Below are 13,254 nucleotides of genomic sequence, written 5' to 3'. Positions count from 1 at the left end.
GGCACACAAATTAAGACAGTCCATATGTGCTGATTGACACCTTTCTGATGGTAGTCAGTTTCTAGCCATTGATCTTCCTAATCTTTTTTGCAGTCGACAAGTGTCCTTAAGACAAGTTGGCTAATGGAAAATATGATTTCCTTGGGTATATTTACTTCTAGGGTTTTAGATTGTTCTTTGGGGGTTTAGAACTTAGTTTTAGAGAAAGAGAATTGCCTTAAAGGCTTGAAGCTTGCATCTTCTCCATTTATGAACCTTAACTGCTACACCTTCCTCATTCATTAAACATCCAATCATTATATATTAGGGTTGCATTGTTTTAAGGTTTTGCATTTATGGCTTGTTCTGGTTTTAAGCTTTAAATTTGTTTTAGACCAAGCTTTTGGATTCAAGTTAGATTCTTCCTTCAACTATTTGACTGGAGAATCTAACTAGTCATTTGAATCCAGATTTCATGTGCATATCATAAAATCATATCGCATCATTAATCGTGTTAATCTCGATGCCACAAAGTGATGAGCTTAGGAGGAGTTGCCACTTCGTGAAGACCGAAGAAGTCCATCTTGTGTAAGGTAAGGTTGCACAAAGGTAAAGCTGCTCTGTAGATAAAGATCTAGGAATTAAGCTTGTGTGATCTTTGTATGAATCTTTGTTTACACTAATGGATTAGACTCAGTGGAGAGTTCCCGATTTTTAACCCAGAGGTGGAACGAGAAGTTTCAAATCATTCTTAAAGGACAAGATCTTATTGTTGTTGATTATCCCACTATTGAGTGGAAGGCTCCATTGAGGCTAGTCAATGGAGAGTCTGTGATTAAGCCAAAAGGTGAATGGACTCAAGGAGAAATTTCTTCGGCTATGGCAAATAGGAAAGCAAAGAATGCAATTGTTTCTGCCATTTCGTCTAATCAGTTTGCTCATGTTTGATATTGCACTACTGCCAAGCAAGCTTGGGACAAACTCTGAATTCTTCATGAGGGTGATAAACAAGTGAGAGATCTGAAGCTCTAAATGACCCTTTCAAAATTTGAGGATTTGACAATGCTCGAGTCTGAGACTTTCTCAATCTTCTATGAGAAAGTAAAAATGTTAACAAATGAAGCCTTGGGGTTAAGGAAGCATATTGATTAAACAACCAGTGTTCAAAAGATTTTGAGATGCTTGCCTAAGAGATTTCAAGCAAAAAAGGCTGCCATTCAAAAGTTTTGAGGACCTAAATGACATCAAGCTTGGAAAATTGGTTGGGAAATTGATTACCTATGAGATGGAGTTTGACATTGATGAAAGTGACTGCAAGAAGAGAAAAGAAGTGGCCCTTCATAGTGTTCAGAACTGTGAGGTTGTTGGTGATATGTGTAGACATGCCTCAAAAGATGATCTTACACTATTCGTCAAACAATTCAGAAGAATTCTCAAAAACAAAAGGAAAGATTCTAAATAGTTTAGTGAGCCATCAAGCAGTCAAAAAAAATAAAAATAAAAAAAAACCCACTGGAGTGAAGAATAAAGGATTCACTAGAAAATGAGACAAAGGTTTATTGAAGATGCCTAGTCCCTACTTTGCATGTGGTGGAAGTAGGCACCATGCTGCTGATTATGCTAACACCAAACTCCTTGGTTAAAAGCGCGAAAAGGCAATGATGGGTGCTTAGAGTGATGACAATGAACAAGTTTCTGTGCAGTCTGATGAGTCCTCAGATGATGAAGAAAAGATTGTTACTTTTGTTGCTCTAATTGAGGAAGTGTCTCTAAGTACTGATGATTCTGTTCTGAATGGCAATGAGGTGATGACTTATGATGAATTGTGCATTAAGTATGATACACTCTTTGATGAGACTTGCTCTACAAAAGTGGAGAAGATTGAACTAGCTAAGAAAGTTACTGAGTAGAAATCTTATTTTTCTTGCCACTCAATACTACGGTATGGTGGTATTCCTCTTCACTTAGAAGTAAGAGGTCTTAAGTTTGAATGTCATGGATGGCATATGATACACTCTTTGATGAGACTTGCTCTACAAAAGTGGAGAAGATTGAACTAGCTAAGAAAGTTACTGAGTAGAAATCTTATTTTTCTTGCCACTCAATACTACGGTATGGTGGTATTCCTCTTCACTTAGAAGTAAGAGGTCTTAAGTTTGAATGTCATGGATGGCGAATTCAATACCAAATTAGGCTACTCATGGTGTGGCTTAGCCAAACTCTCATCTTCCCCTAATGTAAAAATATCGATGTACTAAAAAAATAAAAATCGTGTTTTCCTTGGATGATAGAAATCTTGTTTCCCTTGGATGCTTCTAAACTCCCCCTAAAGACTTGTTACCTTCATTAGCTTCACCAATACGTCTAAAGTATTATATATGCCCTCAATTTGAGGATGTGAAGGACACCCTACAACAAATTCTTGCACATCACCGTTAATGCTGATCCAACTACAGCCGAGCTGCATTGCCACCCTCTTCTCCCTCATAAACCGCTGCAGCTCAAGGACATCACCCCATCGATGATCGGATGCCAATGTATTAGCTAGCATCACAAAGTCTCTGGAATTCTCAAGATCCACTTGAGCCAGTCTATTGGAAACATATTGAGCCACGTGTACTCTAGAGCGGAGCAGGCAGCCGCCGAGCAGAGCACCCCACACAAAATTATTAGGCTCAAGGGGCATGGATTTTCCAACCTCTAAAGCTTCTTCAAGTAGGCTTACCTTTGCAAGGATATTAATGTAACAAGCATAATGTTCTAATTTCGGAAAAACAGAAAACCTTAAGGTCATACCATTAAATATTTAATGTCTTTCCTCCGATAAACCAAAGTGACCCCATGCACATAAGGCACCAAGGAAAGTACTTGCATTGGGTTGCAAACTGAACTCTTGGCTTTTAGAGAATAGCCTCAAAGCCTCATCTCCTTCACTGTTAATCGCAAGACCATGACTATGGCGTTGAATGAAACAATATCTTTCGTGAACATCTGATAAAATACTTCTTTTGCCCTCTCCAAACTCCCGCATTTTGAATATATGTTGATCAATGATTCAATGCAGTGGCTAGGATTCTGTTTGACCCAATTACCCTTTGCTTCCTTTAGATTTCAGGTATTAGTAAACCCATGAACCAAGGTCTAAATAGCCAATTTGAGCGCAAGCTGAAAGCAAGCTGACCTTCGTAACATGGTTAGGCCTAGACCTGGCAATTTATTACACGACACGTAAACGACACGAAAATAACGGGTTTTGGGTCAACACGATAACTAATCGGGTCATTATCGGGTCACACGATAATAACCCGTTAATAACGGGTCCTTAACAGGTTTACACGAAAGTGACACGCGGGTAACCTGTTTCGACACGATAAAAAAAATGCTATTTTGATGATTTTAATTTTTTAAACTACTAAAAAAAACTTACTATAAAATGCAATAGATATAATGAATATGTATATATTGTTTATTAATTATTATTCTATTATTATTTTATATAAATTTTAAAATTTAAGTTTTATTTATTTATTTATTTTTATAATATATTATAGGCAAAGATTGAGATTAAAAATCATAAAACACATTAAAAATAAAAATATCAAGTAATTTAAAAATACCAAAAACATAAAAAAATTATAATAATTAATTTCCCGCCTAATATTTCAAGAGTTTCATCCATTTCCCACCTAATGTTTGGGAAATTTTGCAATCTATATCCATCCATTTCCCGCCTAATGTTTAACCCAAAGAAAAAAAGTAACCAGCTTTTTTTTTTTTTTTTTTTTATCTCTTATAACATTTTAACTTGAATAAAAATAAAATACGTAATAAAAAAACATAAATGTAATTTTATTATTAAATATCATCACATACTAATTGAAACATAGTCTAATTAACACTTAAAATATATAAATAATTAATATATTTATTCCAAGTCATCAAAACGATAAGATTCACTAACGCTTAAAGTTTATTTATACTTTCATTAAGTATAACATCAATGCGTATCCCATCAAAATGATGAAAGTATGAATAAACTCTTAAGTGTTAGTGAATTTATCGTTTTGACGGGATAAGTATCCTACAAAACTAATTTCAACAATCCAACCGTCAAACTTGTTTATACATGCTTCGAGATCGCATACTCCAAAAATTGCAAAAAACAAACATTCAGAGATGAAGTAATGAGACAAAACTTTTCAACGGTTGTAAACGAAAAATCACGATTTAACGGTTATTTTAACTCCAATTTTGATGACTTTTTACAGCTACACTCCTTGACCTTATATGAATAGAATGAATGAATTCGATCTTCAATTTAAAATATTTACACTAGTGTCTACCACAAATCTTATGTTATACTTAATGAAAGTATAAATAAACTCTTAAGTGTTAGTTAATGTATCGTTTTGATGGGATACGCATCCTATGAAACTAATTTCAATGATCCAACCGTCAAATTTGTTTATACATGATTCAAGATCACATACACCAAAAATTGCAAAAAAAAAACATTCAGAGATCAAGTAATGGGACAAAACTTTTCGACAGTTATAAACGAAAAATCACGATTTAACGGTTATTATAACTCCGATTTTGATGATATTTTACAGGTACACTCCTTAACCTTATATAAATACAATGAACGAATTCGATCTTCAATTTAAAATATTTACACTAGTGGATACCACAAAATCTTATGTTATACTTGATGAAAGTATAAATAAACTCTTAAGTGTTAGTGAATCTATTGTTTTGATGGGATACACATCTTAGAAACTAATTTCAACGATCCAACCGTCAAACTTGTTTATATATGCTTCAAGATCACATACGCCAAAAATTGCAAAAAACAAACATTCAGAGATCAAGTAATAAGACAAAACTTTTCGACGGTTATAAACAAAAAATCATGATTTAACGGTTATTTTAACTCCGATTTTGATGATTTTTTACAAATATACTCCTTGAACCTAAACAAATACAATGAATGGATTCGATCTTCAATTTAAAATATTTACACTAGTGGATACCACAAAATCTTATGTTATACTTGATGAAAGTATAAATAAACTCTTAAGTGTTAGTGAATCTATCATTTTGATGTGATATGCATCCTACGAAACTAATTTCAATGATCCAACTGTCAAACTTGTTTATATATGCTTCGAGATCGCATACGCCAAAAATTGCAAAAAACAAACATTTAGAGATCAAGTAATGAGACAAAACTTTTCGATGGTTATAAACGAAAAATCACGATTTAACGGTTATTTTAACTCCGATTTTGATGATGTTTTACAACTACACTCCTTGACCCTAAACAAATACAATGAATGAATTCGATCTTTAATTTAAAATATTTACACTAGTGGATACCACAAAATCTTATGTTATACTTGATGAAAGTATAAATAAACTCTTAAGTGTTAGTGAATCTATCCTTTTGATGTGATATGCATCCTACGAAACTAATTTCAACGATCCAACCGTCAAACTTGTTTATATATTCTTCGAGATCGCATACGCCAAAAATTGAAAAAAAACAAACATTCAGAGATCAAGTAATGAGACAAAACTTTTCGATGGTTATAAACGAAAAATCACGATTTAACGGTTATTGTAACTCCGATTTTGATGATTTTTTACAGCTACACTCCTTGACCCTAAATGAATACAATGAATGAATTCGATCTTCAATTTAAAATATTTACACTAGTGGATACCACAAAATCTTATGTTATACTTGATGAAAGTATAAATAAACTTTTAAGTATTAGTGAATCTATCGTTTTGATGGGATACGCATCCTACGAAACTAATTTCAACGATCCAACCGTCAAACTTGTTTATATATGCTTCGAGATCGCATACGCCAAAAATTGCAAAAAAAAAAAACATTCAGAGATCAAGTAATGAGACAAAACTTTTTGACGGTTATAAACGAAAAATTACGATTTAACGGTTATTTTAACTCCGATTTTGATGATTTTTTACAGCTACACTCATTGACCCTATATGAATACAATGAATGAATTTGATCTTCAATTTAAAATATTTACACTAGTGGATACCATAAAATCTTATGTTATACTTGATGAAAGTATAAATAAGTGTAGATTTTTAAAAATCTCATGAACAATGTTATTTATTTGAGTGAAAAATTAATAATAATAAGTGTGAAAAATGTAATCACACGTAATGAAAAACTTTACAACGTTCATTAAGGGGTCAACTCCGAAATTTAGTATGTATATACTAATTTAGTATTATGTTTTACATTTTTTTTGGGTCAAATTATGTTTTTCTTTTCATTTTTATTGATTTAAAATATAATTTTCTTAATGGGTAACGGGTCGGGTCATATTACCTGATAATATTAACGGGTTGATTTTGGGTCGGGTCATATTACCTGTTTACTTTAACAGGTATTACACGACACGACCCGTTAAGCTATCGGGTATGACACGAAAACGACACGAACACGAGAAACACGACACGAATGCCAGGTCTAGTTAGGTCCATGATTGGGGTTTTCTACCATTAAGCGGAAAGACTCAGAGACTCCAGAGGACAACCATTTAGAACATATGCACCTATCATGGTATTCCAAGCAAGCACGCTTTGCTTTCCATTATCACCAATTTCATCAAATTTTTCCCTACTCTTCTTAACCTTTCTTCATTTCCTGTACAAAAATAAAAGGACAGTGTCAACAAAGTCACAACCAAAATTCTTAGTATCAACAATATTTGATAGGATCTCAATCCATTTCTCAACTGCAACCATGTCAAGATTTGAACACGCTGACAAAACGTTGAGCATTGTATCATCTTCCGGCCCCAAATTTTCATTAACCATCTTTAAGATAAGCTTCAAAACTTCCTCACTCTGACCTGAATGAGCATAACCAGCAATTAACGATGTCCAACAGTAAAAACTACGCTTCTGAGGCATTTCATCAAACACCAAACGTGCAGAAGCCAAATCTTTAATTCTGCGAGCATACACCAAAAGCAGACTATTGCAAACAAATGCATTGTAAAGAAACCCCATTTTGGTAACATGGGTTTGAATCTGTTTGACATAACGAGGATTTTTGGTGCGAAAAAAGGCTTTGAGAAGGAACGAGCAGGTGATGTCATTAGGCGAAAAAGAGGTTTATTTTAAGCATTTAAAGAGGGAAAATGCATGGGAGAATAGACCCTCTTCAGCCAAGACCCTGATGATTACATTGAAAAGGAAAATGTTGGGTTTTTAGAGCTGATGAAAGACTCAGAGAGCGAGACGAAACTGGTAATGGCCGATGAGACGAGTGGGGATCAAGTTGTCATGGTGAGCACCGAGCTGAAAGACAAAAGCGTGGATTTGGAGGAGAGGGTGTGAAATACGGCCCTGGAGAAAAACGGCTAAGTCAGTGGAGGGATTGGGAAGTGGATAGGATGAGAGTGTATGAAGAAGATGAAGAGCAGAGTAAGATGATGAACAGAAGCAAGTTCTGAGCTTTTGAGGAAATGAAAATTGCTCAAGCGTGGAAGAAGCATACTCTTGAGAGTGTGTCTTCTAGATGCTTGTAGTTTGACTAATTCATCTTAGTTTACAGTTAGTTTTTAAACTAAACTTTCATTAATTGAAGTTCCTAAATTTAACAAAACGTGCATTATTTTTTTATTTTTTTTTAACAAATGATATTATCTGTACCATCTCCAATTTTTAAGGATCAAGCGTAAAAATTTATAGCTTAAATTTTAAACTATAACCCAAAAACTACTTTTCTCTTCTAACCCTTATAACTTAAAATTTTAGTCTGAGACTATTAAATAATGATTTTGGCGCTTTTTTTTTCTTTGATATTTTTTTTAAAATAAAATTTAGAGCAAATTACATTTTACCCGTTCAAGTTTAGGGTCAATTGCAATTTCTTACAACATTTTTAAAACATTTCAATTTCATACATTTACTTATTATTTTATTTCAATTTCATACATCCGTTAGAAAATCTGTTAACTAAACCGTTAAGTGATGATATGACAAATATGAGATCCACATTTGTACTGATGTGGCTGCTAAATTTGTGCCACATGGCAAAAAATAAATTTGTATGCATTAAAAAAAAACCCCCCAAAAACCCATCTTATCCCCGACCCACCTAAATTTGTGATGATGTGGCAAATATGGGTTTCCGGTTTTTTTTTTTTTTAAATGTATAAAAAATTATTTTTTGCCACGTGGCACAAATTTGGCAATCACGTCAGCACAAATATGGATCTCATATTTGCCACGCCATCACTTAACAGATGTATGAAATTGAAATAAAATGATAAAAAAATGTATGAAATTAAAATGTTTTAAAGATACTGTAAGAAATTGCAATCGACTACAAACATGAGGGAGTAAAATATAATTTACGCTAAAATTTATGTAGATTATTCTAATTTATTTTATGAACATTTTAATCTAAAAATATTTAAATTTCGATAAGTAATTAAAAATCAAATAAATACATAGGTATGTAAAAAGATTTAAGTTAAATTTGATTAAATAATTTTCTTAAATTAATTTAGACCTATTTAATTTTGGGCAGTGGTCTAAAGAAGTGGGGAGTGGGCTAAGCCTCACTAATGTGGTTTAAATTAATTTTTTACGATAATCAAACCTAAGATCTCAGTTACCAATGAAGTGAAATACCACAATACCATTGTACTAAGACCTGGTTTGGTACTGAGGTGATTCTGAAAAAAGCTGCTATCAAAAAAAGCTGGGAGCTGTTTTTGTGTTTGGTAAACACTCAGCTTCAGCTTTTTTTCACAGTTTTGGATGAAAAAAAGCCAAAAACAAGAAGCTGCAAAACCTAGCTTTGAAAAACTGGCTTTTTTCACATCTGTTTTACATAAAAGTTTACCAAACACTCTAATACTGCTTTTTTTTTTTCAAAAACACTTTTACAAAAAAGTTTACCAAACACTCTGCTGCTTTATTTCACAGCTGCTTATTCTCACAGTACAGCAGAAGCAGCTTTTTTTCAAAGCACAGCAATACCAAACCAGCCCTAAGTGAACATTGTGAACGTAAGTTATACACGGCTTTGCAATTAGAGTGAGCGTGCGTGCACTCAATTCAAGTCGATGCATGTCAACACTGAGTCGGGTAGCGAGATGGGTCCAAACTCACGGGTGTCTGAGTTTGTCAATGCTCGAACTCAAAAACATCTAGTTAAGTTCTCATTTCTTTGGCATACTTTGCGCTCCAAAAAGATGGTACACCTACAACCGACACTGTTCTCGTTTTTAGGTAGACATTGATAGTGTTTCAATTCAAATTAATAAAGTTTCAACCAACACTCCGATTAATTAAACAACAGCACAAGTTTTTCTACATCTCTAGGGTTAGAAAAAACCTATTTTTACAAGCACAAAAGATCTAGATACATCATCACCCAAACACAAATGAGACAGGAACTAATGACCCATGACATCAATCTTGGCAGAGCTTGAACGGAAACTAGAGTACCAAACCCGCTAGCCCGACATGAAAGACATGGCTCGTCTAAAATCCAAAGATTTGAGGGCCGACCCAGGAAAATGCTTATCAGGAACCCATAATTCTCCATTTCGTGGCAGCAGAATTTGTTGTTGGCTAGTCTTCTTGGCTTCTGCAGAACTTTTTGCAGATGGAACTTCTTGTGTTTTCTTCACAAACTCAAAAAACTCCGCTACTTGTCGAGCATACCTTCAAAATCCAAATTGCAAAACAAATTAGAATGGCAGTTAGAACAAACATGATAGAGATTTATCAGCATAGCACCAATAGATAACAGATCAGTCCTAATATGTAACAAATACAAAGGAATGCGAAACAATTAAGCACCCAAACAGCACCATAGTAATGCTAACAGGTGATTATTGTTTTAGCGACCTGACCATGTCATCAATAAAACTGGTCAGGAGGTAATTTTCTTAAGCATTAGCACAACCCCGTACTGTCATCCACAAGAATGTGACGGGTTCAGAACGTCTAGTTCAGGCTGACATTTCTTTCACAAAAGTCATCACTTTATTAGAGACCACTCCTACCAAATATTAGAATATGATTAGCCCAACAAAGGCCAAACACAACACATGTTAGCTGTTTTCGTTAAGATTTCAAACAATTAAGTCAATCCAAGAGCATATGGATACTTTTAAATATATGAGATATAAATAGATATAGAGAGATTATATTCACACACCCCAAATTACTTCCCCCACACCTTTTTATTTATTTTTTAAATATTTTTTGACACACCACTAACACTTGATGGAAAATATTGAAAAATTAAAAAGGGTGTGGGGGAAGTAATTTGGGGTGTGTGGGCAATCTGCATATGTGCCTATGCTTATCACGTAACAGTTAAACCAAACCGATACTCGATGATGTTTTTACATGATGAGTAAAACAAACTTAGCAGCCAGATTACTAGGGGACATGAAGTGATTAACTATTAATAATATACACAAAGAATATGCAACTTTGAGTCATAGTCATAGCAGACACTCCAAACAACAATATAACAAAGCATATTTCCAAAAAAAAAGTCAGAAACAAGTAAAATTCTCGTGCAAGCTTCTTAAGGATAGGCTATCTTACTGCCTCTTTGCGTCAATGTCTTTGTTAAAATCAATGTTTGGCTCACAGTCAAGAACCAAAGCAGGAACCTGCAGACCATCAAAGAAAAACGAATCATATTATCAGGGACATGAGGTAACAGAAGGCCAACCAGATTAACGTGAATTGTGAATATGATACCTTCTGAATGCTGGAATGCATATGATCACCCTGCAAATAGAACACACGGTCCCTGATATCAGAAGGTAATGAGCTGTCTATTTGTAAGGCAGGCTTACTAATGGACAATACACCATGATTGCCACTCTCGAATGGGAAAAGCCAGCTTTCATGTTTTTCATGTAAGCCGCGGAGATACTCTAGGCTGACTTGATCTTCCTCTGCTCTCTTGCGTAGCTTCATTCTCTGGTGACAAGTATCAGGACTTGCTCTCAGATATATGAAACCATCAGGGACAAGCCCAGGCAAGGATGATACAACTGGGTCAAACCAGGAGTCATAGATACTGATCTCCATCTCATTCATCCATTTCGCTTCATGAACCGCTCGAACGAAAACCTTTATTATGTAAAATGAAATAAATGCATCAGCCTTGAAGTTTCAAAATGAAAGAACTGCAAAGTTTCAATTCCATAAATTTTGGACACTGTTGGAATTTAGATGAGGTTACAAAAATTCAAAATCCATTTCCAAATAAAACAGTTTTTTTCCTTCTCTTAATGGAGGAGCATTTACAGTTATATATAATGATATAACAGAATAAGGAGTGGAGTTAACAGTTTTCCCCAACTCCACGGACAAATTTAAAGAAACAAAGATGCAATAATTCAAGTTAAGTAACTGAAGAATAACAGGATCTTACCATCCTGTCACTAAAAACACTCCTTTCCATCAACCGGAGGGGCTTCATACCACCAGAGGATTCTCTCTCCTGCATTAACCTTGTAACAAAAACATAATTCTGGAAGGTATAGGCATATCTCTCTGGATGAGCATAGAAAGCATCCAATATATTAAAATGGTCAGGGCCAACATCTTGCCACTTATTAATAGGTTCTGGAACCACCTCAACAAGATCTCTTAACTCAAGTGTTTCATTTGCTATTCTCTGAAGAAATGTTGACTTTCCAACACTGATGTTTCCTTCAACGCAGAAAGTAAGTCGTTTCTTCTGCTTTAGCTTCAGTTCTGAGTTCGAGCCGTCCTCCTTCGATTCTTCATCGACACTCTCTTTAATATAAGTAGTGATACTCTCAGCATGGTTTTTGTGGATGATTCCTACTGAACTTCGTAAAAACTCAACCATCTTCTCACTAGATTTTCCGAAGAACTGCAAGCAGCAGCTCAAAACTCCTTGTCATTATAGATTCATAGGTGTCCATATATCAGCTATAATGTAACTATTAGAGAAAGAGAATTGGTTTCTTTACAGCTTCCAAAATCCATGCTACATAAATGTAAGCATTCTAAATCATCCTTACCGATTCCCGAACTAATCCGAAAAAGGCTTGAATATCTAGTCAAATTCATTCCAGAAATCCAAAATTTAGAATAATCTAAACCACTAAAAATTCAAGGAAAAAAATTATCATCAATCACAAACCTGCATGGCAACAGAACATAACATTCACAACATATAAGCTCTTAAGAATAAGTACAATACATACACAATACCTTATCTTTGTACAATTGCTTGAGCTCGGCAACTCCCCCAATACCCTTTTGCATCAGCTTCTTCAAGTTCCTCGGCCCGACACCAGGAATCGCCAACAAGTCCGGGCTTCCGGCCAACAAACCACCGTCTACAGATCCCCTCTGTCGCCGACTCAACCTATTCGGCTTCTCATCCCCCGAAACCTTTTCAGGGTTTTCACCAGCGCCACCGCCCAAACCCTCAAAACCCTCCTCTAAAATCTTGCAACCCTCCACGGCGGAAACAGAAAATGACCCATCAGAGCTCGTGTGTAGCCACGCCGGGCGAGAGCCCAAGCCGGAGTCTTTGAGGACAAGCCAAGCCCGGGATGAGGTTCTGCCGCCGACAGAGACAGAGCAGCGGCAGAGGCCGCAGTTGGAGCGAGAGGAGGGAGTACTGGAAGTGGGTTTGTAGTGAATGGTAGAGGCGAGGGCCGAGCCGCCGCCGCCGCCGGGAAAAGCTGCAGTTGCAGCAGCGTGCATTGTTGGAGGTTTATTGGGTGAGACGCTGAGAGCTTTCGATAGAAGGTCAGAAGCAAAGGGGAGAGAAGAAAGAGGGGCGGCCTTAGCCGAAGTGCAGAGAATGGGGCCTGATGAGCTTATACGAAGCAGTTTCTGCATCACTGCTATGCATTTCAGAGGATATTTTCTTCTCTATTTTCTTTGTTTGTCAGAGGGAAAGAGGGGGAAGTATGACGAGAGAGAGAGAGAGGGTTTTGACTTTTGAGGGTTTTTGAATCTCAGAATTGAGGGAATTTTTTTAGGGTTTTTTTAACTCAATTGCAGTCATTGATTACTGACGGGAAGGGCCTTTTGTCTTTTTGGTCTGTCTGCCCGTTTGGTGCGGTGCGGTGGGCTGTGTGTTAAAAGGTTTTAGTGGCGGTGTAATCTATACAGTTATTTTTACTTAAATGATGGTATTCGGATAAATTATATAAAATTACTTCAATTATAGATCGAATAATAATTTCATATTTT

General features: G+C 35.5%; 1 protein-coding gene and 1 pseudogene across 1 annotated transcript; both read right to left on the bottom strand.

Moving 5' to 3' along the window:
* Window positions 1-2,186: 2,186 nt before the first annotated feature.
* LOC103967371 lies at window positions 2,187-8,678 on the bottom strand (annotated as a pseudogene).
* A 624-nt stretch (window positions 8,679-9,302) lies between these two features.
* On the bottom strand, window positions 9,303-12,862 carry LOC103931705. The gene is made up of 5 exons (XM_048576290.1): window positions 12,259-12,862; window positions 11,447-11,914; window positions 10,765-11,142; window positions 10,606-10,673; window positions 9,303-9,708 (listed from the first exon to the last, which is right to left on the bottom strand). Exons 1-5 carry the CDS (start codon window positions 12,757-12,759, stop codon window positions 9,498-9,500), a joined length of 1,626 nt encoding a protein of 541 aa, XP_048432247.1. The 5' UTR covers window positions 12,760-12,862; the 3' UTR covers window positions 9,303-9,497.
* Window positions 12,863-13,254: the final 392 nt, after the last annotated feature.

The sequence above is a fragment of a genome, unplaced genomic scaffold, assembly GCF_019419815.1.
Source record: "Pyrus x bretschneideri cultivar Hongxiangsu unplaced genomic scaffold, Pyrus_bretschneideri_v1 Contig89, whole genome shotgun sequence".
Lineage (NCBI taxonomy): Eukaryota > Viridiplantae > Streptophyta > Magnoliopsida > Rosales > Rosaceae > Pyrus > Pyrus x bretschneideri.
This window is presented reverse-complemented; position numbering and strand designations above follow the sequence as displayed.

What these genes read in the sequence shown, in the direction of transcription:
- LOC103931705 (XM_048576290.1), bottom strand. Translation starts at nt 12,759, where the DNA reads ATGCACGCTGCTGCAACTGCAGCTTTTCCCGGCGGCGGCGGCGGCTCG. An exon ending in AGCAATTGTACAAAGATAAG is followed by an intron (nt 11,915 to 12,258) that starts GTATTGTGTATG and finishes TGCTGCTTGCAG; the next exon opens with TTCTTCGGAAAATCTAGTGA. An exon ending in GACATTGACGCAAAGAGGCA is followed by an intron (nt 9,709 to 10,605) that starts GTAAGATAGCCT and finishes TGGATTTTGAAG; the next exon opens with GTATGCTCGACAAGTAGCGG.